Consider the following 25,625-nt stretch of genomic DNA (forward strand, 5'->3'; position numbering starts at 1 on the left):
GAGAGAGGGAGAGAGAAATGAGAGCTGGAGGGAGAGAATGTGAGAGGGAAAAGGGAAACAAATGAGAGAAGGGAAAAAGAAAAAGGGAGAGGAAAAATAAAAAACAGGAAAACAAATGAGGGAGAGAGAAATGAGAAAAGGGGAGAAAAAGAGGAATGAGATGGAAAAGAAACAAAAGAGAGAAGGGGAGAGAGAAATGAGAGAACGGACAGAGAATGAGAGAGAAAAGAGGGAAACAAATGAAAGAGAAGGAAAGAAAGAGAGAGAGAAAAGAACATGAGGGAGAGAGAGAGAAATGAGAAAAGGGGAGAAAAAGAGAGAAATGAGAAAATGATGGAGAGAATGAGAAGAAGAAAAAATGAGAAAAAGGAAGAAAGAAAAAGGGAGAGGAAAAACAAATGAGAGAGAGACCCATTTCCCACAGAAAAATACCGGGAGCCACAAAACCTGGGTGGGTGTGGCACGGGAGCATCATGTGACTGGGTGGAAGTGATGTTGAATTGGCCACGCCCACTCAGGTTTTGTGGTGGCCAGTCTTTTCTGTAGGAAATAGATCCAAATGGTTCTTTGAGTGTTTAAGGTTGCAGACCCTGTCCTGGACACTGCCAGCTGAAATTCTTTGAATGACAGGATCCACAGCATTGCTGGCACAGATGGAATGGGCCTGTCCCATTGGGATGAGACAGTTGTTCAGGTAACCTGGACCCATGCCATGCAGCGTTTTATAGGTAATTTATAGGCACCTTAAATTGCGCCCCAAAGCAAACTAATTCCAGTGTAACATGGGCAATTCTAGGGGCCTCAGAAGCTGCCCATGCTGCCGCACTCTGCATCTGTTGGAGCTTCCAAATGCTCTTCAAGGGTAGCCCCACACAGAGCACCTTGCAGTAGTCAGATATGAGATGACCAGGGTTTGAACAACTGAGCACAGGGACTCCTGATCCAGGAAAGCCCAGAATATGTTAGAAATTCCTCTTCTTCAATCAATCAGAAGTTAGTATCCCAACTGCCATCCTATTTTTCCATATCTTTTCCCCAATATGCAATGTAGATTTGGAAGTAATTTTTCAGTTTAGATTTATGTATATACCCGTGAACCATGGAGTTCTTTGCAAATGTATTACCTGCTGTTCAGTAGAATCCTAATCAACTGCAAGATAATTGAAAGGAGTTGCACCTCTTGGTTCAAGACAGAATTAAGGCCTAAAACATCTGGTCAGTGTTCCAGAGAACAATATGTTCAAGCATCTTGCAATGTAAACAAATTTCATAGCAAACTGAACTATTTATCCACATACTAAAATATTTTTAATGGAAAAAGGCTTAATTTTAGCCGAGGTCAGATACTGTACATAGTCATTTCTTCTGTCCCTGAGTAATATAAGCACAGAACTTTGCTATTTCTGAAGTAGAAACAGTAATGAAGTATTGATAATATATCCAGGAACTTTGCTTGAATTACCAAAGCAAATAATATTTTCTGGCATCCAGTTTCAATTCCATTGATTTATGTTTCAAGTATAAAATAATACAACTTTTAGAATTCTATGCTTTCAATAAAAGAAAAAGAAAAAAAACCTACATCCTTTAGATTCTTAATGCTTGACCCCATCTTAACTTATTGTCCTTCAACTCCAAAATAGAGTTGAAATATTTCACCACATCTCTTGTCAGTTAAAAAATGATACAATTGTCCCAAATCCATGTGATTCCCTCTAGCACCATGTGCATCAAATATTTTTTCTTCAAAAGTCAAAAACTTCTTTTCTTTCTCCATTTCAGCTTCAGTCCCTTCTATGGAAATGTCTTCTCTGTGACGGATTAAAATTCGATGCCATGATAATCTTCTTACTCTAAACAATGAGAATATTATAAATTCTTGAAGCATAGGAAGTATAGGTTAGAGTTACCATAGTAATGATTTCCCATTGAAATCAATAGATGTTCACTGGGATAACAGTTCATAGGAGAAAATATTATTCCCACTATCATAAGCTTTATGTACACAAGGAAACATGTCTTCTATTACACTCCCACACATCTGAAAACTGCTCTCCTTCATAAATGCTTTAAAAACCCCAATATCTCTGCTTTTGGAAAAATATTCAAGAATTTTAGAATTAATTTCATGTTGACTGTTACGTTTGTATTCTGTATTACTATAATTGCCTTAAGTTAGGCAACTTACAAATTTAATGAATGAATAAATAAAAAAGTAAACATCCATTAATTTGCACAGAAAAAAATATATTTCCAATCCATTCTCTTATCTTGGTAAGGAAATGTACCACCCTGCTAAACAGAATCTTCTCTCCAATGCAAATAAAGATATTGTTTCCAAGTCAATCAAGCAAAAAATAGAAACCCATATCTTTGTTACTTATAGAACAAGAAACTTGAGGAAAATGTTACCTTGCCCAAAATTCTTCACACATCTTTTGTGGTCCTTCTACGCAAATGATGCCTGGTTTTCCAGGCATGCTGAATCCAGAAAGAGAGAGCTCCTTAGACCAATCAATTATATTTTTTCTTTTTTGTTTGTTATAAATATGATGACTGTAAATCCAGAGTCTAGTGAAAATACATTCTGATTTCTGAAAATCTGATTTCTCAACAGTAGACGGTAAGGGTCCTTTGTTGATATACATGGCAGCATGGTCTTTAACCCATTCTCTTGCATTTAATATGCAAACATCACCAGCACAATGTTTCTTCAAGTAAGTAATGAGATCTGCATTCATCTGAACTTGCTGTGATCGGCTTAACAATGGGGATCTAAAAAAGGACATCATTTCAAGTACAGATAAAAGTAAAAAAAATGTTTTGATGTAAAGCAAGACTTGTTCTTAATTATACTTAACTGTTTTATGTTGTAACAGGTTGGATGTAGACTAAAAGTGTTCATAACAAATGCAGCAAAAGATGTTATAGCCAAAGAGGAAAGAATGATCCAATTGCCCACTGGTATCCACTAATTAAAAGGCACTTTGCCAATTGAAGGTGAAATCCATGCAAAACTTAACTATATTCCACAGTACCTCAGACAACAGGAACAAATATATTAAATGCCTAATCAAAAAACATGATGAAAATATGACTCAATTCAGAAAGGTCCAAAATAAGTCAATCAAAATCAACTGGGGTCTATCTCATAACATTTGCTTCTTTGTTAACTTATATGCTGCCCGCTCACACGTGTGTGTGTGCGTAATAGATTTATAGCGTACTTTTCAGATCATATGAACTTAAGATAATATATTTTTCTTCTTGACATTTTATTATGTAACTAAGATCACTCTATTACCAATATGAGAATTATGGTATCCTATTAAAATTATACTGCATTTCATCTTTCATTCCGTATGTATCAAAATGTACCTTATGGTGATTTCTGGAAGAATAGTTGGATATTTTAATGGGAAAGCACAGCACAAAGTAAGTGGTACCTAGAAAGAAGTTTTTTTAAAGTAAAAATAAATTCTTCAAATTTTACTAGCAATCAATTTGTGATATTTTCTTTTGATATAAGAATACATTACCTTTTCTTCATCAGGAGTTTCTACATCTAAATATAAGCTGAATTGTATTTTCGAAGATGGCACTTCTAAAGTATATTTTCCAACATAATCTTTCAGTTCTGCTAAAGCCAACTGATCAGTCAGCTTAAAGTCATCTTCATTAGGAAACATACTAGAAAGTAAGTCTAATTCAGAAAGTTGTAGTTCAGCTTCTTCCAAATTGCTCATTTTTGGTATTTTAATATCATTCCTATAAAAAATGGAGAAAATGTTATTGGGTACACTTTTAAATTCTTAAAAACTACTAAGGAGTTAAACATTTTCAGTTCCTAAATGGTATACTAATTAATTATATAGCTTCAAGATATGACACAACCTATTGCAAACAAATATTTGCAGTATTCTTAATAATGAACATTTAGCTTTCCTGTTTCTGCAATGTTAGAATGCAATTCACTGTATAAAACAAGTTCTGGATATGCATACCTTGTAACTGGTCGAGAGCAACAGTATGGCTTTCAAGATAGCCTCTAGATTAGAGTTCCCAACTTGCAAAGAATAGTGACCCTGTTTGTTTGGGCTTTTCCTACATGAATCAATAGAAACATTACATAAGTCCCGATATTGTTGTGGAAAATTGATGAATACATGCCAAGAAGAAAAGATATAGGATACATGAAAGGTCTAGAATTTATGCCCAAAACAATAGCTGCTAACATTATATGGTGAATGAACATTGCAAGTAGTTTACAAATTATAATTTATTCATGTTTACTTTTATCCCACCTTTATTATTTTTAGAAATAATTCAAGGCAGTGAATATAACTAATTCTCCTTTCTCCTATTTTTCCAACAATAATAACTAGGTGGTAGGTTGCGCTGAGTGTGTGTGACTGGCCCAAAGTCACCCACTGGAACACAGTGTCATTAGTTGCCAGGTGCCTTAGTTACTGGACCAAACAAGTAACTGCACATTCAATCTTGGAGTGATAATAGAATGACTGGGGGAAAATTATGTAGCATTCTACTATAATGATAGACAGAGATATAAGTGAATAGTGTTGAATCACTGAACTGTTACTTTATTGCTGTTTTCTTTTTATCTTTTGTCTTAATTTCTTTAGCTTGCTGTTTTAACAACTTAATGTTGTAATGTTTAATAAAATTAAATTTCTTTTCCCAAAAGGAAATAGAACTATTGTTATGTGTATAGATAGAAACAAACCCATTTGTTTTTAGCAGTATTAAATTCCAGATCAGGATGTACAATCTCATTCTGGGCTTCACTTACTGCTTAGAACATGTTTAAGTATGCTTTGAAAGTTAACCTCTTTCCATATTACATCAACAGTGGAGGCAGGAAAAAAGTGAGAAATTGATAAATATGACCAAATATGAGCACATGTTCTCCTGAAGGTTGGACTTTAGAACTGGTCATAGATAAAATGTGAAATCACAATGTCTGCAAAAAAACTTGGTCAAAATATATTTTCTCTTCCTATGCCAACAGAGAAACACAGCAGAACTGTGATTAATTAGTATGTAGGTCGATCAAGCAATCAGCAGTAGCAAAAACAAGGTATTCTTTTTCTGAACACTATTAACTCTGGTGAAGATATTTTTTACAAGTTAACCTTTTAAGTCTTTTTACAATTATTTTATATAACAAATATATAACACATTAAACGATGAAAAATTCGATAGAGCTTATTTCCTAAATACAGTAAGAGTGACGATGAAGCTCTGTAATACAGTAATTGTTAATATAGAAAGCTGGAATGAGAATCAGCCCAATTTGGATTGCAAGCCAAATTCCTATTAAAAAACCCACCAACTTCTACCTACACAGCCCAAATGTAAACATAAAAGTGCTTGCAAACTATTGTGTCTGCTAGTTGCATGGGAACACACTGCTTTTCTAAAAACACAGAAATCCCAATTTTAATGAAATGTCACTGTTCTGGTTCCAGATGTCCTTTTTTATATTTAAAGACAGAGACGGGGGAGCCTATTTTGCTTCCACTGGAAAACGAAAAACGCCACACACTACCGCTCTATCGCAAGCCACCGCGTTTAAAACCCTGCTTGTTGTCGCGTTGTTCTCATTTTTCGCTACGCCGCGTCACCAGCTGTAGAGCGACGACTCCCCGCTGACTACCGACTTCCGCCCCCGCCGCCTTGCCTCACATTTTCGTAGAGACTTCTTACCCAACAGCCAATGGACCGGAAGTTTCTGCTGAGTAAAGGAACCTCTGCGGAGCCAGTGCTCTATATGTCACTAATTGAACAGGATTGCCCGAGAGTCGTAAATCTCCACTGGCGTCGCAGGCATGTGTCGTAAAGCATTTAAATTCGGGAGGTTTGTTCTCGAGGCGCAGTGACAGCAAATCTTTCCTTAGCTCGCTGCATGGAGCTTTTTTTCTTCTCTCAATTAGAGAACTTCTGCCTCTGATTCGTAGAAGGTAAGAAATGCTTCACTGTTGGTTTCGGCTGTTGCCAGTAAAGGTCGAATAGGCGGGCTGCGAAAAAGTTGAAGGGAGCAATCAAGGGGCGGCTGGATTGCTTCACATGGGACTATGCGGCGTTGTTCGGGAAGAAATGGCTGAAGCCGGTCGCCCGCGGCGTTTCTGTGCCATTCCTGTTTTCCTGCCAGAATTTGTGCTGGCATTTGGCATTTCCAGCTGTTCTTCTGTCTCCCCCCTTTGGCTGAGGCGTTAGTCCTCTCGGCAGGTGGTGGGTGAGAAAAAGAAAAGTTGCCAACCAACTCCCACGTCCGCCAGGAAATTGGACGGCCTTTTTGCTGTGCAAAAGGTTGGACGTTATATTTTGAATGTATAGCAGTTCATTAAATTTACTTGTCAGTCCAAGAACTGAAATTTTGGTTGGACGTGCCCTTTTAAGTGTTAGCAACTGATTCTTGATCTTTTTGATTATTGCTCAACAGGCAAATGCTAGATTTTCCTGGCATGGAGTAATTAATTGAATGTGCCAGGTTGCTCTTAAAAGCGCAGAAAATTAGCCCATTTAAAGAGCTATTGCCCCTGTTTTAAAAGAATGGAGTTTGGGTGTTTTTTTTTACCTTTCTATTTTGCAAGTATAAGGAAAATGAAGTATGTAGATACTTCATGAGATATCCAAATTGCTGTGTTTAATGTTATGTTTTCACTTTAAAGTGTTTTAAGTCAAAAGCTTTTGACTCATCTTGATATTAGTCAAATATGAGAAACAAAACTGAATTTCACTAGTAAAAAAGCTGCCATTTTATTTTCTACGCTATTACACATGATTGTTACTATGAATTGTCACAATTTGCTTTGAACAGATATATGTAATATGTTTAGTTCCCTTGATAAACAATAGAAAGGAAGCAGAAATGTAAATTTCATCCTTTCTTGTATATAATAAATTAGTTGCTATTTACAGGTTTTAAAATTTTATTGGAAATCTGTTTTCTTTTATAGTTTGGTGTGAAATTAAAGCCTGTATTTCTATAATGGGAAAGAAGCGAACAAAAGGAAAAAATATTCCTGCAGATGTCTCACCAGATGTACTGGGTATGTATAACATATACACTGCTCAAAAAAATAAAGGGAACACTTAAACAACACAATGTAACTCCAAGTCAATCACACTTCTGTGAAATCAAACTGTCCACTTAGGTAGCAACACTGATTGACAATCAATTTCACATGCTGTTGTGCAAATGGCATAGACAACAGGTGGAAAGCATAGGCAGTTAGCAAGACATCGCCAATAAAGGAGTGGTTCTGCAGGTGGTAACCACAGACCACTTCTCAGTTCCTATGCTTTCTGGCTGATGGTTTGGTCACTTTTGAATGCTGGCGGTGCTTTCACTCTAGCGGTAGCATGAGACGGAGTCTACAACCCACACAAGTGGCTCAGGTAGTGCAGCTTATCCAGGATGGCACATCAATGCGAGCTGTGGCAAGAAGGTTTGCTGTGTCTATCAGCGTAGTGCCCAGAGCATGGAGGCGCTACCAGGAGACAGGCCAGTACATCAGGAGATGTGGAGGAGGCCGTAGGAGGGCAACAACCCAGCATCAGGAACGCTACACCTTGGTGCAAGGAGAGACAGGAGGAGCACTGCCAGAGCCCTGCAAAATGACCTCCAGCGGGCCACAAATGTGCATGTGGCTGCTCAAACGGTCAGAAACAGACTCCATGAGTGTGGTATGAGGGCCCGACGTCCACAGGTAGGGGTTGTGCTTACAGCCCAACACCGTGCAGGATGTTTGGCATTTGCCAGAGAATACCAAGACTGGCAAATTCGCCACTGGCTCCCTGTGCTCTTCGCAGATGAAAGCAGGTTCACACTGAGCACATGTGACAGACGTGACAGGGTCTGGAGATGCAGTAGAAAACGTTCTGCTGCCTGCAACATCCTCCAGCATGACCGGTTTGGCAGTGGGTCAGTAATGGTGTGGGGTGGCATTTCTTTAGGGGGCCGCACAGCCCTCTATGTGCTCGCCAGAGGTAGCCTGACTGCCATTAGGTACCGAGATGAGATCCTCAGACCTCTTGTGAGACCATATGCTAGTGCGGTTGGCCCTGGGTTCCTCCTAATGCAAGACAATGCTAGACCTCATGTGGCTGGAATGTGTCAGCAGTTCCTGCAAAGATGAAGGCATTGATGCTATGGACTGGCCCGCCCGTTCTCCAGACCTGAATCCAATTGAGCACATCTGGGACATCATATCTCGCTCCATCTACCAACACCACATTGCACCACAGACTGTCCAGGAGTTGGGGGATGCTTTAGTCCAGGTGTGGGAGGAGATCCCTCAGGAGACCATCCGCCACCTCATCAGGAGCATGCCCAGGCGTTGTAGGGAGGTTATACAGGCACATGGAGGCCACACACACTACTGAGCCTCATTTTGACTTGTTTTAAGGACATTACATCAAAGTTGGGTCAGCCTATAATGTTTTCTTTCCACTTTAATTTTGAGTGTAACTCCAAATCCAGACCTCCATGGGTTGCTAAATTTGATTTCTATTGATCATTTTTGTGTGATTTTGTTGTCAGCACATTCAACTATGTAATCAACAAAGTATTTAATAAGAATATTTCATTCATTCAGATCTAGGATGTCTTATTTTTGTGTTCCCTTTATTTTTTTTGAGCAGTGTACAGATAATTTGTTTACATTGCACTGCTATGGAGAACAGTAAGATTTTACTCCTTAGCAAAATGCTTAATGTGGGCTTGAAGATGTTTATCCAATTAAGGTTCAGTCTCTATAGAGTAAAACAATATGGGTAAACATGTTTATCTTAGTCCATATTTAAGGCATAAACCCATATGTTTTGTAATCTAGTTTTCAGGTAATTAGCATCAAATTAAATCCAGGAGCTATTTTTCAGATAAGTGTTGTAGCTAAGAGCCATTGACAAACACAACACAAAATGAATAAATCAGATTTCTGAAGGGGATTTGTTACTTTTTCTTCTCTGTATGTATCTGAATTGGGTAGCCTGTTTCTTAGAAGTTTGGTACTGACAGCCAACTGATCTTTGGCCATATCTTATGGACTGTAAATAATATATATTTAAAGCCCCTTTAATGATTATTATTATTCTGGGTAAAATTTCTCACAGGACCAACATGCATGCACCTTCGCAAAGGATTGGAACAAGGTCTTCTAAAAAAAGTGTTGCAGACTGTGGACTTGAATTCCTGCCAGGATTGCCAGATAGATGACAATAAGACAGATGAAAAATCTGATAAGAGTGCAGAAGACAAACCATCAGTATGGTTATGTTTAAAATGTGGCCACAGGGTATGTCCCAGTTGTTATTACTAACAATGGAAAATATATTGCAGATGTTCTAAATTAGGATTTCATTTTATTCCTGCTGAGGAAAATAATAGAACCATTTTTTTTGTGTCACTCAGTACCATCTGAGCATCACAACACATCCTCTACATCAGGGATCCCCAACCTTTTCGGCCTTGGCCCGGTTTCGGCGTCAGCTGGCGCCGCGGCCCGGTTCCAGCGTCAGCTGGCGCCGCCATCTTTTTTGCGAAAAATCACTTCCGGTGGCGTCACGGAAGTGATTTTCATCAAAAATGGCGGCGCCAGCCTTCTGGTGAGCTTTTCGGGTAGAAATGGCTTTCTACCGGAAAAGCTCACTCAGCGCTGCGCGCATCTTTTTGACGAAAAATTGCTTTTTACCAAAAAGATGGCGGCGCCAGCAACCAGCGCCCGGTAAGGCTTGTTCCAGGCCCGGTACCGGTCCGCGGACCGGCGGTTGGGGACCCCTGCTCTACATGGTAGAAAATTTAAGCATAGCTTCTTTCTGTAAATTTGAATGTACAATTATTTCCAGATTCAAAACAAGAAAACAGTAAATGAACAAATGCATTTCAGCCACCCTCTTTCAGCCAATATTTTATGACACCTCTTAGGGTAGATACAATTATTTCTGAATGTTTCCCATAGCTTTCCAAATCTTTTGCTTCTAGTTCAGAAATATTACACTTTCTTTTGAAACTGCATATATGAGTATTCCCCCAAATGGCCAATCATTTTAAAATCTGCACTGTGATGGCCATTCTAGAACCCCCTTCCCTTTTTAAAATATATTTCTTGTAAATACTTCATGGTTGATTTGGAATTATTCAATAAAATTACCATCTTACTAAAGTATCTAACTTGTACTGAACTTTTCAGCAATAATCTTAGCTTCTGTTTGCAACATTTACATTTTGAAAAATTCTAACAGAGATTGTTCATGGCCTTCCAGATCTTTTTGCTTCAAATTCAGTAATTCCATGTACCCTCCATTTGTCACTGTTGAAATTGCTAGCTTGAAAAGCTTGTTAGCATGCATCCTTTCTCTACTTTGCAAGAGTGAATTGCCATTTATTTAGGAAATTTACTGGCACCTTATCTTGCCATAGGACAACTCTGGGCGACTTACAATCACACACACACACACAAAATAAATATAAACAAGCCAAACATTATGATCCAATTAAAGATGGGGAGGAGGCAAGATGTTGTGAAGGTGGGATCTGTTGTTAGTCAATCAACTACCTCCGCTGGGATGGTCCCCCTTTGGAGCCACAAGCTAGCTGGCAGACCCAGGTGTTTAGCTTTTTATAGAAAATCAGAAGGGTTGGGGCCAAACTCACACTGGGGAGCAAGATGTTCCAGAGGCATTTTCAAATGCTCAAGCAACTGCTTGGAAAATGTTGATAGAATCACAGTCAAAAGTTATTGTTGTGGAATTGTCCTCATTCAGTTAATAGAAGGCCTAACAAATCAATCTGTTTTTAGGGACATATAAACAGCTGATCACTGAACAAACTGGCAGGGTGCCCAAACTTGTCATACAGGCTTTTAATTAATTTTGAATCTATCAAAGATTGCATGTAAATAATAACTATGCAGTTAAATTGCAGGAGTCATTTTTAACTGTAAACTAAAACATTTTTTATTTCACCTTAACAAAATAATTTACATTGTATGTGAATGTTAAAGTTCCATACTTGTGATATTACATTACAGGGTTGTGGCAGAAATTGTCAAGAGCAACATGCCTTAAAACACTATGAAACGCCAAGATCAGAACCTCACTGTTTGGTTCTTAATGTGGAAAACTGGTGTGTCTGGTAAGTTTTATCAATATAAAAAATGAAATTTTATTTTTATTATTTATTTGTGTCCCACTTTTACTATTTTTGCAAATAACTCAAGGCAGCAACATGTCCACAATACCTTCCTATTCTTGTTTTCAACTCCTGTTTTCACAACAATAACCCTGTGGGCTGAGAGAGAGTGACTAGCCCAAAATCACTCAGTTAAGTTTCATGATTAAGGCAGAACTTGAATTCACAGTTTTTTGCTTTCTAGCCTGATGCCTTAACCACTAGACTAATGGTAAATGTTTAGTCCAAATTGATATTTTTCTAAGGACTGTTAATATATTTGCATTTCAAAAATGTGTGAATTATGTTCTACTGCATACTGTTCTAGTTTGATGTAAACCAAATTATTAATTGTGCATTTCTGGATTTCTTAATCAAACTAGGTGCTACTTATGTGATGATGAAATACAATATAATTCATCTGCTCGACTGGGCCAGCTTGTGGATTTTATTAGAAAACAAACTTGTGTGAACATTCCAAATACAGGTCAGCTCCTTTTAAAGTGTACTAGTTGCATTATTCTCAAGAGAAACTATGTTATCATCAAAAGTCAACACAAACTTGATAAGACATAATCATTCACTTACATTAAATAATATTTGAAGTACTAAAAATTTTAATGTATTATAACTAACTGATTTTAAAAATGTAACTATTTTAACTGTTAGAGCAAATCAGGAATACTGTAGTCAAGTGACTGGAGGGAAAGAAATTAGTGAAAATTTGAATTAATACTTGCATTTAAATTTGTAGCAACTACTTTTAGGTTGAAATTGAATTGTAAGTACTAAAATCCTTTATATATTCTACATTTGAAAGCCCATTTCTTGCCTTCATAAATTATATTTATTGATTCAAAGACAAATTTGATTTTGTTTTGTTTTTTGCCTTTGAAATACTGTTGACTCCAAGCAATTGCCTAGACTAGTCTGCAGTTTTCTTGGCAAGATTTTGGAAGTGGTTTGGCATTGTTTCCTTTTTTGGGGCTGAGCAGGAGTGATTAGCTCCAGGTCACCCAAATAGCTTCTTGCCAAAAGCATCATTAGAACTCACAGTCTTCCAGTTTCTAGCCTTGTACCTATATCACTACACCAAATTGTAATATTGGGTTATGTATATTATTTTCCCTCTCGTGGTCTTGTTTTAATATATGTTTATGTTTTGTAGAATGTTTCAATTGTTGGTTTTATTCTTCACCATCCATAGTCACTTTGTGTGAGATACGCAGTTATATAGATTTGACAAATGGTTACTATAAATACTACAATTCTCTTCTTCCACATTTCATTCTCTGACCCAGATTCTTAAAATAATGGGACAGGCTATAAGTGTTTGATGTGTTTTCTTTTTAAATAGCATTATTGACATGTCAGATTGTTTTTACTAGCATGCAAGAAATGTGCATCTTTACTGTTGCTTATTCATAATGCTATAGGGCACAATCTGTAGTATGAAAGTATACAGTATTACGGTAATATACTAAAGATTTTTAAATGACTATAATGTCTTAGGATGCTACTGCTAATTGAAACTTAATGGTCTTATTTAAAGATCCTGTTTTTTCTGTGTTAGCTATAAGGCTGAAAGTTAAATATATCAGCTTTGATTAGCTATCTATGAATCCAACTATCTAGCCTATTTTACAAATAAATCAATTGAGGGTTATCTTGGTGAAATCATATGTTTTATAGTACTTGTTTTTGCTTTAAATAACATTTACAATTGCTCTACTTTATCCTTGAGATGCTGAACAATTTTCATTGCTTTTTATTGTATTTTTAAAAACATATTTTTTAGCTTCTAAAAATGAAGAAAAACCTTTGGAAAACAAAAAACTTAAAGACCACAAAAATGAGGAAGAGAAGGAGAAGAAGGAAATCTTGTTCAAAGACAATAAAAGGCAATTAAATGACAATTCAGAAATGACGGTGAAAGGTCTTAGCAACCTAGGAAATACATGTTTTTTTAATGCGGTTTTGCAGGTGTGATATACATTAATCAACTTCTCAGAACTTTGTTGTGTCATGTCTTATGATTGTATTGGAAAAAATACAATCATAAGATATTGCTACTTACTAGCTTTGTTTTTTGCTAATTTTGATGTGGAAATCCTTATCATTTTGGATTCTTTTCCATTTTAATTTTGGAAACCCTTTTAATATTAGCACTTAGGAGAGCTTTATTTGTGTGTGTTAGAGTGATGGGTGTCCATAAATTTATAGAGGTTTGAGAAACAACGTGTAATGTTTACTGGGTCATCTTTCATTTAATTCTACTCTAAATGTGTATCCATTTTATATATAAAACCTGCTAATTTGTAGGTCTCATTAACTCTTGTCACAAAATGTTATTTCAATCTTTGTTTAAATGTTATTACAGGTACATTAAATTACATTAAAATCTGGTCATAAGTTGTTATGATTGTAAGTTAAGGCACCCCTACGTCCAGAATTAATTTTTCACCTTTTTTGCTGGGGTCATTAAGTAAATACCATGGACATTAAGCCACCTCTTTCAATGGGTATGGGGTTTTTTGCAGGAAGCCAGCTAAAAACATGGAAAATTGCAGTCATGTGTCCCCAGAACACTGCAACAGGTCATAAAGCTGACCCAATTAACATGCAGTCATGCTTAGGATATTTATGATATTTACCATAAAGTACCCATTCTGTAACTGCTGTAATTTTCAATAGTCATAAAGCAATCTTTGAAAGTCATAAGTCAAGGTTTATCAGTAGAAAAGCAATGTGAAAAAACTATGGTGAGCAAGACATTTTTACAGCCAATTCTATTAAATTTATATAATATGTCATAGCCTTTTGAACTTAAATAAAAGATATATAACTTTTGAGTTTTTAAATTTGCAAACAATTCACTTTTTTCTCATAGAATCTATCACAAACATCAGTTCTGAGAGAGTTGCTGAAAGAAGTAAAAATGCCTGATTCAACAATTATACTTAAGCCACCAGAATTCTCAATAACGGTATGTAAGTTGGTGTTTGAAATGTATTAAAAGTAATTATTGATAGATTTAAAGTCACTAAGCAAATGTTGCTATTATTTCATAGATAGTTTTTAATGACAGAAAATAATCAGGGCATTGATTCTTACTCAAGTACAGTACTGAATTGCATTGTTTATGTGAATAAAGACTTATGTCTCTCACTCACTCCTTGAAATGGCTGAAGAAAAGACTAAAAATGTTGAATAACAGGATCTTTTTATTATGCCTAAGTCCAAAGAAAGGGTCCTGAATTTGGTTTTTGAAGTTTGAAGCTGGTTTTCCTTTTTAGGCAAAGTTAACTATAATTTATCTTTTTGTGTATCAATAACATTCAGTTCTTAGTGGTCGGAAGAGAAATGGTACAAGGCTATATAACACGTGTAACTGCATATGCTTTATTTTTTTCTGACACAAAGTTGTAAGCCAGTACAGTACTTTTAATTGTACCAGAAAGTAACATTAAACTGAGTTAACTTAAACATTAAAATACTTGATGATCATGAAGAGAATTCAGTGGAAATGAGGAGAGAGCTTGGAATTTTTTTAATCCTTTTTGTTGTCCAGCCCATTATTCCTACAAAAATGTATGCCTCTTTTGCTTTGGAGAGTCAGATTGGCTTTTTTCAGAAGAAACAACAACAATGTATCAAACTTATACCCACACAATTCCCAATAACTTTGGGAGGCTCATAATAATCAAAGGAATCTGACAAAATTAGTAAAAGATGGTAAGTGGACACATCAGATGGAATGAAGCAAGTGTTCTCATTCTCTCTCACCAAAGTCCTAGGTTAAAAGCCAGCTCTTCTGAACTGTAGGGGCGGGGGGCATCTAGTTCTCAGAGAACTCATTCCAGAGGGCAGGAGCTGCTACAGAGAAGGTGCAATTTCAGGAGATCAATAGATAACATTGTTTAATCGAAGGAACGTCTATGGGAGATAGAAATCTCTCAAGTAATCAGGCCCCATACCATTTCCAGTATTTATGGATAACAGCATTTTGAATTGCACCCAGAAGCAAACTGACAAAGGAGAGATGTTACATGGGCATACCAAAGCACGTCCATTACTGCTCATACTACTGAATTCTGGACCAGAAGTTTGTGGGTAGTGGTCAAGGACAACCCCATGTTGAGCATACTGAAGTAGTCAAGCTGAGAGATGTCCAGGACATGAATCATGCTGGAAGGCTCTCTGATTTTAGAAACAATGCAACTGATATACCTAACATTGTGCAAAGTCCTTCCTGTCCACAGTTGCCACCTACTCTGCAAGTCCAGGAAAAAAAAACCAGATTGCATACCAATTTTGAAGACGGACGTGCTACCCTCCAACAGCAAAGGTGGAATATTCCCAGATGTGGGTGGCCCAAATACCCAGTCTTGTTAGGACTCAATTGGAGACAGTGATCCCCTGTCCAAATCCATACATTGTTGTCCAATCGACAAACTTGATAGCCTTAGATGGCTAGACCAGGCTCAGTATCATCAGCATATGGATGATACCAAACCCTAAATATAAACACATAAAACCCAAACAAAAGCAGCATAAATGAATGCATAAAACATGCATGAATTTATAATAGTCTCTTTATATGGTCTTTAGGAACCTTTGGTGGTAATGCTTGATCCTCCAAGACCTCTAACGCTAGCAATGTGCCAGTTTCTGGCAGACATGCAAGAGACAAAAAAAGGATCTGTGACCCCTAGAGAACTTTTCTCTCAGATTTGTAAAAAGTGAGTATTTTATTTATAAAATTGTAAAACAACTATTTAAGCAGATATATTTTGTGTAATTTTGGATCTATTTAATTTTAAACTGATCAGAATATGTAACTAATATTTACATTTTTAATTATATATTTATACATTTATCATTTGTTAGAGCAGATCCAAACTAGAGAGAAATATTTGGATAAGATCAAAAGTGGTAGCAGATTGTTGTTGTTTTATTTATTTTTTTACAAAAAATATTTGAGTCTAATTCAACATCAGCTTCTTACCCAATCACAAGAATGGACTGGGACCTTAAATTTTGGAACAGTATTATATATTAAGCTAGCATGTCCATTTAAGAGAGATATCTGCATGTAGAATTTTTTTAGTTTACATTATACTCAATGTCTTCGTAATATTATTATTTTGATAATATGCTGATTTAGTTAAATTGTTATAAATAACTGATCAGCTAAACATTAAAGTGAAGTTATCAATTGCTATATATATATCAAACCTTTTTCAGAATTTCAAGATGACAATTTACTTATAAATATATAAAGACTTCTATAGTATGCATTTAATAAGGAATTAATGCAGCATTTAAGAAAGATACGCACCAAATTACAATGTGAATCTCTTTTTAAACAATATTTTTCTAACTGTCAGATTATATCAGGAATAGTACAAGGATACAATTTGTTTCATAATTTCAACAGTATTTGTTCTTATAACACCTTCTGAGTTACAATCCTACCCTCCATTGTCTGGAAATATTAAGTTAGGGAAATACTAAGTTAGGGTTAGGGGACTTCTATCCTCACTGTGAGTTGTGTTGTGGGGGAGTGCACGAAAGGAGGCTCAGCCAATCTCATTGTACACATGTTGTACTCTGACAATAAAGGTAATAATTAAAAAAAAAGTTCATGTGCGATTTTTCTGTACCATTTTTTGTTTTTTTTGTAATATTTATACAGCATTGCACTTTCCTTAATCTGTATTTGTGCATATTTCACAATAGAGCAACACGATTCAAAGGATATCAGCAGCAGGACAGCCAAGAGTTGCTTAGATATCTATTGGATGGGATGAGAACTGAAGAAATCCAAGTAAGTATTTCATGATGAATCATTATTGTAATTTTATCCTGAAAGTCACATTCTTCTTTGTTTACAAAAAAGATTAATGAGAATGAAACTGTCAATTATTTCTGAAAATCAACTGACAAAATCTATATATTAAGTAACTGAAGTCTTCTTTAAAAAATCGATATGAGCTAGGCTTCAATCTCGTACATATTTAGTGGACAGTAGATTTGTGAATCATGTTGACTAAACATGCACATTTTTGTCATTCTAATTAAGAAAAATGCTTATTGAACATTTATGTACAATATGAGTAGTACTCTAAATTTAATGGAATATTCCCTTCATCATTCTCAGGAAGTACTACCATAAGTCACTGGGCCTCTAATGATAAAATACTTACTTAATCCACCAAAATCTGGTTTGTACAAAAATATGAGAAATTATTTTGATGACTTTTTATTTGTGCTATCTCATTTTCATTCCCCATCCAGCTCCTTTAAATCTTCCTCAAAGTATTGGGGAACCCTTTAAACTTGTTACAAGTACAGAGCAGAAAATGTGGAATATCATTTTTGTTCACAGTAGAACCTCTGGTCACAAACGCTTCTGACCATGATCAAACCGGTTTCCGATAAAAAAAAATATTCACTTTTCTTTTTGTTTGTTTTCATGGCTGATTTCCCCTTCTGCACCAATTTTTTTGTAAGTGCCAAATTTCCAAAATTAGGTCCGGGTCACGACCAAATCGGATTGCGACCAAAGTTATGGAACAAATTTGGTCATTACCAGAGGTTCTACTGTATTTATTTTGCAGAGTTGCAGATGCACACTAATACTAAAGCTAATATTTTCTATTGAGTAATAAACTTATCTATGAATAGTATTTCTCTTTGATATAGTACAGTTGTTGAACTAAAAATATTTCATTATATTTATTTCTAGAGAACGAGTGCTGCAATTTTTAAGGCATTGAATAATTCTGACAAAGGAAATGAAGAGTTGAAAAAAGAGGTTAAAGGTAACATGTTTTTTGTTTGTTTCATTTGATTAAATGGCAACTGAAACTTGTATATATGTATAAAGGTAGACTTTTAGCCCCATAGTTGGCACTGGCAAGTCTTGTCACTAAGCAAAGTGGTCAGTCACTAAGTGACTATGACTATGCTTTCCTTTTCATACTCCACTGCCTTTTGGAATGTTCACCCCAGGAATATTGAGGGTGAAACTCACAAGACTAATCAGTTTCATACCTTCAGCTTTGTTGGCTACCTAATCACTTCCCTGGCCTTCCAGTGTGGAAGGGATTATGAGAGAGGACGCAGGCATAGAAAATGCGGGACACACATCAAAAGCAGTGCACTAGCATTGGCAGCCATGAGCCTGCTAGGTTTATTCTCCATTTTATGCCTCTCTGTTCTGCAAGGAGAAGGCAAGAAAAAAACAGGCAGTGTGTACTGACTATAATGGTGATCACATGACAGGGACAGCACTGTGGTAACTTCAAAAATCGTTGAATGAGGCAATTGGTAAATGAGCACTACCTGTATTTGATTATCTTAAGATATCAAATCTCTAGATTTCTTCACACTGTATTTCTAGGTTTTTTTTTTCTTTAAACAGCCTCAATATCACATAAAACATTGAAAAGATTTTCAAAAGTAGCTACTCTGCTTTTGAAAAAAATAATTCTTTGGATATAACCAAATTGTTGGACTCTCTGAAGTATCAGATAACAGATAATCAGAGTTGGAAGGGACCTTGTAGGTCATCTAGTCCAACCCCCACCCAAGCGGGAGACCCTACATCATTTCTGACAAATGGCAGTCCAATCTCTTCTTGAAAGTGATGCTTCCACAACTTCCGAGGGCAAACTGTTCCATTGGTTAATTATTCTCACTGTCAGAAAGTGTCTCCTTATTTCCGGGTTAAATCTCTCCTTGTTAGGTTTCCATCCATTATTCTTGTCTGGCCTACAGGTGCTTTAGAAAATAGCTTGACCCCTTCCTCTCTGTGGCAGCCCCTCAAATATTGGAACACTGCTATCATGGGGAGCCTGGTCCTTCTCTTCACTAGACTAGCCATGCCCAGTTCCTGTAACCGTTCTTCATATGTCTGGAGACTGGGAAAACAAAGGAATTAGGGACATCCTACAGATATGTTGGACTATAGGCTTTTATGACTTGGCAATATTGCAAAAATATTGTAAACCAATACATTTTAGGGCACAAATTGAGAAGAAAATGTTATTAGAAGCTATTTACTCTGTTCATTTTTCAGATATAAAATTCTTACATTCTGTTTTCTATATAGATACACATCTATACTGAAATACACATTTTTCCTACCAGTGTAATCATTGCTTAAATGAAGATTAAAACATATATAGTTGGTATCTTGTTCTTTATTTTAGAATATGAAAAGAAAAAGCTAATGCATAGTTTTGTGGACCGCATTTTTGGTGGAGAATTAACAAGTACAATCATGTGTGAAGAGTGCCAAACAGTAAGTGATATATATGTATCAACGTATGCATGCATGCATTTGTATGTATATAAATTTGGGGGCAGTACTACTAGGGCTACCAGGGATGGTCTCAAATTTTCTTCTTCTGACAGGGTTCCACATTGGGCTACATTATCAAGTGATGTGGAGTGATTGTTTTAATAAATCTAAACAATGTTTATATGAATCTAGGAAATCATGGCATTATTCAACAAAATAATGCAAATCATAAATATATCAGTGTCGTAAAGTTCTGCCCAGGGCACAATTTTAAAAAGTTTAGAAGCTATAGTAGTTTCTATGCTGGACTTTCCCATGACTAACAGGAGCAAAACAAAGTAAGATAAAACATACAAATGTAGTATGTTTTCTTTAAAAAGACTTTAAGTGCTTATTTTCATATTATTAAAGTATATGTAAAGTGAAATGTTTTTATATATCCCGTTTTGTGTGTGTGTGTGTGTGTATGTATGTATGTATGGTATTCAGCTTTGTTCAGGTATTTTCCCACGTCATTACAGTTGTGCTTTTAAAGTTGTAGCGTTTCGGCAGAATCTCATCTGCCATCATCAGGCTTCTGTATATATATATATTCTAGTCTCTGGAGGCATTATACACGTTTTTTTCCTTTTGTAAAGGGTAAAATGTTCGTTTCAGGTTTCTTTGGTACATGAACCATTTCTCGATTTGTCACTCCCCGTCTTAAATGATCAGGTAAGTAAAAAGTAGTTTACTTTTAGATGATAAAATTTAGGATTTGTTACCAAGATACTGAAAGCATGGGGAAATGACCAATTTTCTGCATATAAAATAGTCAAGTGCAGTATTTAAAGTATTTTTGTCTGTTTTGTGAGTAGCCAACATATTATAAATGAACTCCTTGAGAAAAACGTATGGCAACAAATATTTTAAGATTTCATTGGTTTGAAGAATATTCTGCAATTCTTGAAGTTCTAAAAGAGTAGCTGCTGGCTTTTTCTTTCCCCAAAAGAAAAAGCTTTGTGCCTCAAGTAACTTGAGAATCTTTAATCTTCAGAAGTTATTTTCTGAAATTGTTTTCTGTTGTTTTGTTTTCTCCTGCTACAGTAACTGCTGTAAGAGGAATTCCCAAACTTTCATATTCAATGCATATTTTCATTAATAGATTAGAAGTATTTGTAAAACTGGTAAAAAAAAAAAAAAGTAGGCATGTCTTTTGTGTGTAGATTTTGATGCATCAAAGAAAACTCAAGCCACACTGAGCAATAATCAAAAGAATATTGGCTATTTTTTCCATGTTCCTTGTGATAACAGCCAGAAATCTATAATAAAATATATAGTAGAATTGGCTTTGTATCCTCTCTAACCTATCTATAATTATCTTTTTTTAAGAATGGCAAGAAAAATAATGTTAAAAAATTACAGAAAAAAGAAATTGACAGTTGTGAAGAAAATATAGAAAATGAATGTTATGTGAAAGAAAGAAATGAAATTCCTGTTACAAGTAAGCATCTACAGAAAAAGGAAAAGAAAATAGCCAGGAAGCAAGCAAAGGTTAGTGATCATGAGAATAGGAAAGTATAAAATCATCCAGAACACACATGCCTTAAAAATGGTTTGTAAGTGGAAATGAAATGTTGCTTAACATTTTCCTCAGCTATATTCTAATTGGATGTTCACTAAACAAATGACAAATTCATATTTGAATGTCATTTATATACAGTATATGTTATAGCTTTGCTGAGAAATTTGAAGTCCATTTGAAATACCACGCAAATAGAAAAGTGATATGTGAGGATCCAAAGCGTCATGTTAACATCAGACTGTGTTAAGCTTTAAATTTGGATGTAACCATATTGTTTGTAACTCATGTTAATTCTGTTTATAACTCATACATTAGCTCAATTTATTTCAATTTTAAAGACAATAATAGTGCTTATAAATCTTCAGCATACATAACATTTAATTATTCTTTTGATATGCTTTTGTATGTATTTTATTTGGCAGAACCAACGCCATCAGCAGAAATTTCAGGAGAAAGTTATTCATCTAACAGATAGTGATGTCACTGACAAAACTGAAGCTGATCAGGATTGCAATAAACAAATAATAGAAAGTAACTCTGACATAAGATGTCTGAAACCAGGAGAGAAAGAATCATTAAACACATGTGAAGAGCACTGTGTGGATAAAAATTGTGTAGATGAACCAGAAAGTACAATTCAAGTACAGATCACAGAAAAACATGATGAAAATGCAGACAGTTGTGATCAAGAGGCGAATAATGAAGTAAATTTGGATGTTTCTATAAAAGATTTTGTTCCCGCTGTAGAGTGTGTCAATAAGTTTGATGATTTGCATCTTAAGGAAGATAAGGATGAGGAAGATGATATTATCAGTGACTTCAGCAAATTATTCCTGGAGGAAGAAGAGCCGAGTGATGATACAGATAGTTTGCAGGAATTTTATGGTTTTGAAACACAAACATATGAAGTAGTAAATGAAGATCCAGAAACAGCATTTTGTACTCTTGCAGACAGGGATACTGTCAACATAGAAGAAAATTCAATTCTTCATTGCTTGAATCAGTTTACTCATATTGAGAAACTTTGTGAGAACAACAAATTACTTTGTGAAGTGTGCACACGGAATCAACTTTGTGGAATCAAAACTAATAAAATAAGTATGTTAAAATTGTTTTTAATCAATTTATTGAATTATTCAAAATTCAATACTGAATTTATTTTTCTTATCAAGACATTCAGTAAGAGCAATTTCTTGTTTTAATGGGACTAGATAGGAAATAGTAAAGAAAAACAAATTGCCAGTTTGTAGTGAATATATGTTAAATATGATTTGAATAAAACTTTGAAAACTCCAAGATAGTATATGTCAAGACTGAGAGGAATTTATTGTTTAAATATTTATGACAATGTTTCATTCATTAGTTGGAATATGTGGACTCCCAGCAGTACAGGTAGAATTGCTAATACTTTCAGATCTATGTCTGATGATTTTTATTTATTTATTGTAAGATATGCAAATGTTTACATATTATTTTGAACCTACCAGCAAAATTCTAAATAACCATAAAGGTCAACAAAAACAGCATAAATACTGTTTCCAGAAACTTAGCAAATGATTCAGTCTTGGTAAGTTTTGTCTGGGTTTTCTAAAACATGAGAATTTGCCTTTTCCTTCCCATAGAAATCATTGAGTCTGAATGTGCAGGTGTATTATGCTGGAAATTCAAAATTGTGAGATCTAATATACATAGTGAACCTAAACAATGCATAAGAGGTAATATTACTCAATGTCTATTAAGTCATGATTTGTTTTTCCTTTTTTTCTCCAGATGCCAAGAAATATGTATACACTAATGCCAAAAAACAAATGCTTATTTCTCTTGCTCCTCCAATTTTAACCCTTCATTTAAAAAGATTTCAACAGGTATAATTAATGATTAAGTTCAATTATCTTAGTTTAATACCACTTGTACAAAGTGATCAATGTAGTGGACATTCTTGTTCATTGCCATATGATTTTTGAGCCATAAAATACATGTATTATTAGACCTTTTGCCTTTAAGAATAGGGTGGGTTTTTTTCCTTAATTTTCTAGGATATTTGCTTCTGTAATTTTATGTTGGGTAGGCAGTTGAGTGATCTCCAGGTGCTTTGGATTACAAATTCCAGAGCGCCTTGACATCAATGCAGGCTGGAAAAATTGGGAGTTACCCTCTGGACTGCTTAAGTTTACTGCTGAGCTTTGGTCTTACTTTGTACTTTCTGGTTCTTTCCAAGGCTGGATATAATCTCCAAAAAGTAAACAAGCATATAATGTTTCCTGAAGTTATGGATTTGGCTCCTTTCTGTTCAATTAAGTGCAAGGTAAATAATAAAGTACTCATGTTATTTACTGTCTCATCCTAACCCACCTGAATTGTTTTGGTGAAAGTAGGAAGGAGTGCGACCTTGAGTTATTTATAAAAAAAATAAAAAGGTGGTGAATACCTAAATGTTTTTAATTGTTTCTGTTTAAGATGAAGTCCTTTTTTCCCTTTCCTCCCTCTGTTCAGGTAATCTTATACTGTACGTATTTTTCTGAGCTCCTTATCTGTTAATTCTTCACTAAAACTTTGTTCTAAATCTGGTATCTTAAATGTCAACCACTGAGATTTCTCAAATTTAGGTACCCTCATCTCACTGAAGAATCTCATTGTCATGTCCATTATATTATTCACCTTTGTATCTTACCTAGCCATAATTGTTACTTTAGTGATGTGATTTTACCTTATCTCAAAATGAATATGCTTTCCATTCTTTCATACTCAGCCATACCAGGCTTGCTTTTATGTTGTTTTGTTTACTTTACCTTTTAAAGAAAATAAAATGCAAATGTCTGTGGAGATTCTCAGTCATCCAGGTCATGGTTGTCCAAAGGTGCTTTTTCAAGAGGCAACTGGACTTCTTCAAAGAAAAAAATAGGAAGTCCAGTTGCTTCTTGAAAAAGAACCTTTGGACAAACTAAAGTGCAACTTTTTATTTTTTGCTAGCAAGCAACAAGGCTACTTCAATACTCTTGATGTTCCTTTTACAGAATGTAAGAGAGGGGACTTCAGAAGTATTGTACTCATTGTATGGTATTGTGGAACATAGTGGCACTATGAGATCTGGTCATTATACTGCTTATGTGAAGACAAGTACCACCAGTCAACTTTCTGATCTTGTCAACGACAAAATTCAACAAAGTAAGTAGAAGGAATTTACCCCTGGAAATTATTTTGAAATTAAATTCCTATGATCTAGTTGAAAACTAATAAGAAAATTTTTTTAAAAAAAAATTCAGGTTCAGATTCTGAGTCACCCAGAAAACAGTGGTTTCATGTAAGTGACACTCATGTGCAAGCAGTATCCATATCCAAGGTCCTGAAGTCACAAGCATATCTTCTCTTCTATGAAAGAATATTGTAAACTGGAAAAATTCCAACCTAGAAAAACTTCACCAAACTTTTATCATGTTCAGTTTATTTTCTCTTCTTAAATCTGAATTTAAACATAACTTCCTTTTGTATGTATGTATGTATGTATGTATGTATGTATGTATGTATGTATGTATGTATATGTATATATGTTTGGTTCATATCTGATGCATTGTATGATAAGAGGGCATGTTCCTTGATCCATAAACTCATATCATTCTCAATTTTAAAAAAATCTAAAATATGCAATAACTTTGAAATCTGTGAGATAAATTGGATAAATTAGTGAGATAAATTGGACTAACAAAGAGTTTGAAAGTTTACTGTCAATTTATTTTCACAAGTAATGATAGATGAGGTGACCTGCAGAACACAATTCAGGAGTGTCAAATTATATTTGACTACTCTATTTAGAAAGCTAAAACACAGTTCACTCCTATATAATCTTTTGCAATATTCTTTCTCAGAGGCAAAGATGGTTCGAGTCTACCAGTCTTTCAAAAATGTCTATAAAGACCTAAACTCTGCCATCTCCCTTGGGCTTGACAGAGCAGTAGCTGTGGCTGATTAGTGCCCTGAAGGTCCTCCACCCACCTTTTGATTAACTTTTCATCTTTGCCTCTATTAATTTTTATACTCAGTTTTTTAACATTTTATTTGTACACCATCAAGAGTGCCTCTGTGACGGAAATGGTGGTTTTTAAATTGGATGAGAAAATGTTATCGTGTGTGTGTGTGTGTGTGTGTATCACACGTTTCTTGTAATATAATGGGAATCATTTCTTCATATTTAATTTAAATTTAATTAATTAAAAATGCAGTTTAAATCTTCCTGATCTCCTTTAATAATGTAATCAACTGTTTCCAAAAGTCTTGTACATGACAAAAGCTTCATTAATTATTCTGTATTTAATAAAAGATTTAAGTATTAAAGCTATGCAAAACAATATTTGACTACAAATACGTACAAAGCACCTATTTTCAAACTGTTAAGGCAGTCACATTTTTTACAGCTTTGTGTACTTGTTTAAGATGTACCTGGATCACATGCACATATTTCTCGTAAAAGATTAATCTGCTTCTATAGGTGAAAAATAGGTTCTTATGGTCCTATGCACTGAAAAACATCTATTTTGAACACTTTGAACAGTTATATTCTT

At 35.1% G+C, this 25,625-nt stretch overlaps 2 protein-coding genes across 6 annotated transcripts; one reads left to right on the forward strand and one right to left on the reverse strand.

The window, feature by feature from the left end:
- Positions 1 to 1,491: 1,491 nt before the first annotated feature.
- Positions 1,492 to 6,213, reverse strand: RWDD2B (RWD domain containing 2B). 5 transcript variants are annotated; one of them, XM_087966677.1, is made up of 6 exons: positions 5,728 to 6,213; positions 4,005 to 4,104; positions 3,540 to 3,768; positions 3,379 to 3,446; positions 2,413 to 2,775; positions 1,492 to 1,853 (listed from the first exon to the last, which is right to left on the reverse strand). In XM_087966677.1, the coding sequence occupies exons 3-6, from the start codon at positions 3,744 to 3,746 to the stop codon at positions 1,619 to 1,621; spliced, it is 873 nt and encodes a 290-aa protein (XP_087822803.1). In that variant the 5' UTR covers positions 3,747 to 3,768; positions 4,005 to 4,104; positions 5,728 to 6,213; the 3' UTR covers positions 1,492 to 1,618. The 5 variants fall into 5 exon arrangements, with proteins under 5 accessions (XP_087822803.1, XP_087822802.1, XP_026519927.1 ...); XM_087966676.1 differs by having other exon boundaries at positions 5,707 to 5,773; XM_026664142.2 differs by having other exon boundaries at positions 5,570 to 5,739.
- On the forward strand, positions 5,845 to 25,398 carry USP16 (ubiquitin specific peptidase 16). The gene is made up of 18 exons (XM_026664135.2): positions 5,845 to 5,981; positions 6,981 to 7,073; positions 9,139 to 9,320; positions 11,055 to 11,158; positions 11,578 to 11,681; positions 12,993 to 13,177; positions 14,085 to 14,180; positions 15,806 to 15,936; positions 16,937 to 17,024; positions 17,946 to 18,021; positions 19,414 to 19,505; positions 20,163 to 20,219; positions 20,877 to 21,038; positions 21,492 to 22,167; positions 22,840 to 22,934; positions 23,288 to 23,374; positions 24,084 to 24,234; positions 24,333 to 25,398. The coding sequence occupies exons 2-18, from the start codon at positions 7,013 to 7,015 to the stop codon at positions 24,455 to 24,457; spliced, it is 2,472 nt and encodes an 823-aa protein (XP_026519920.1). The 5' UTR covers positions 5,845 to 5,981; positions 6,981 to 7,012; the 3' UTR covers positions 24,458 to 25,398.
- Positions 25,399 to 25,625: the final 227 nt, after the last annotated feature.

Source organism: Notechis scutatus, chromosome 5 (assembly GCF_049901735.1).
Source record: "Notechis scutatus isolate UNSWTSFEM ecotype Mainland chromosome 5, rNotScu1.2, whole genome shotgun sequence".
Lineage (NCBI taxonomy): Eukaryota > Metazoa > Chordata > Lepidosauria > Squamata > Elapidae > Notechis > Notechis scutatus.

Bases quoted from the DNA above. Each gene is read 5' to 3' on its own strand.
- RWDD2B (XM_087966677.1), bottom strand. From the start codon at position 3,746: ATGAGCAATTTGGAAGAAGCTGAACTACAACTTTCTGAATTAGACTTA. The intron at 2,776-3,378 runs GTACATTTTGAT...GTCCTTTTTTAG, and splicing joins CTTCCAGAAATCACCATAAG to ATCCCCATTGTTAAGCCGAT. The intron at 1,854-2,412 runs GTAACATTTTCC...CTCATTGTTTAG, and splicing joins TGTGAAGAATTTTGGGCAAG to AGTAAGAAGATTATCATGGC.
- USP16 (XM_026664135.2), top strand. From the start codon at position 7,013: ATGGGAAAGAAGCGAACAAAAGGAAAAAATATTCCTGCAGATGTCTCA. The intron at 11,159-11,577 runs GTAAGTTTTATC...TAATCAAACTAG, and splicing joins GTGGAAAACTGGTGTGTCTG to GTGCTACTTATGTGATGATG. The intron at 18,022-19,413 runs GTAACATGTTTT...TCTTTATTTTAG, and splicing joins GTTGAAAAAAGAGGTTAAAG to AATATGAAAAGAAAAAGCTA.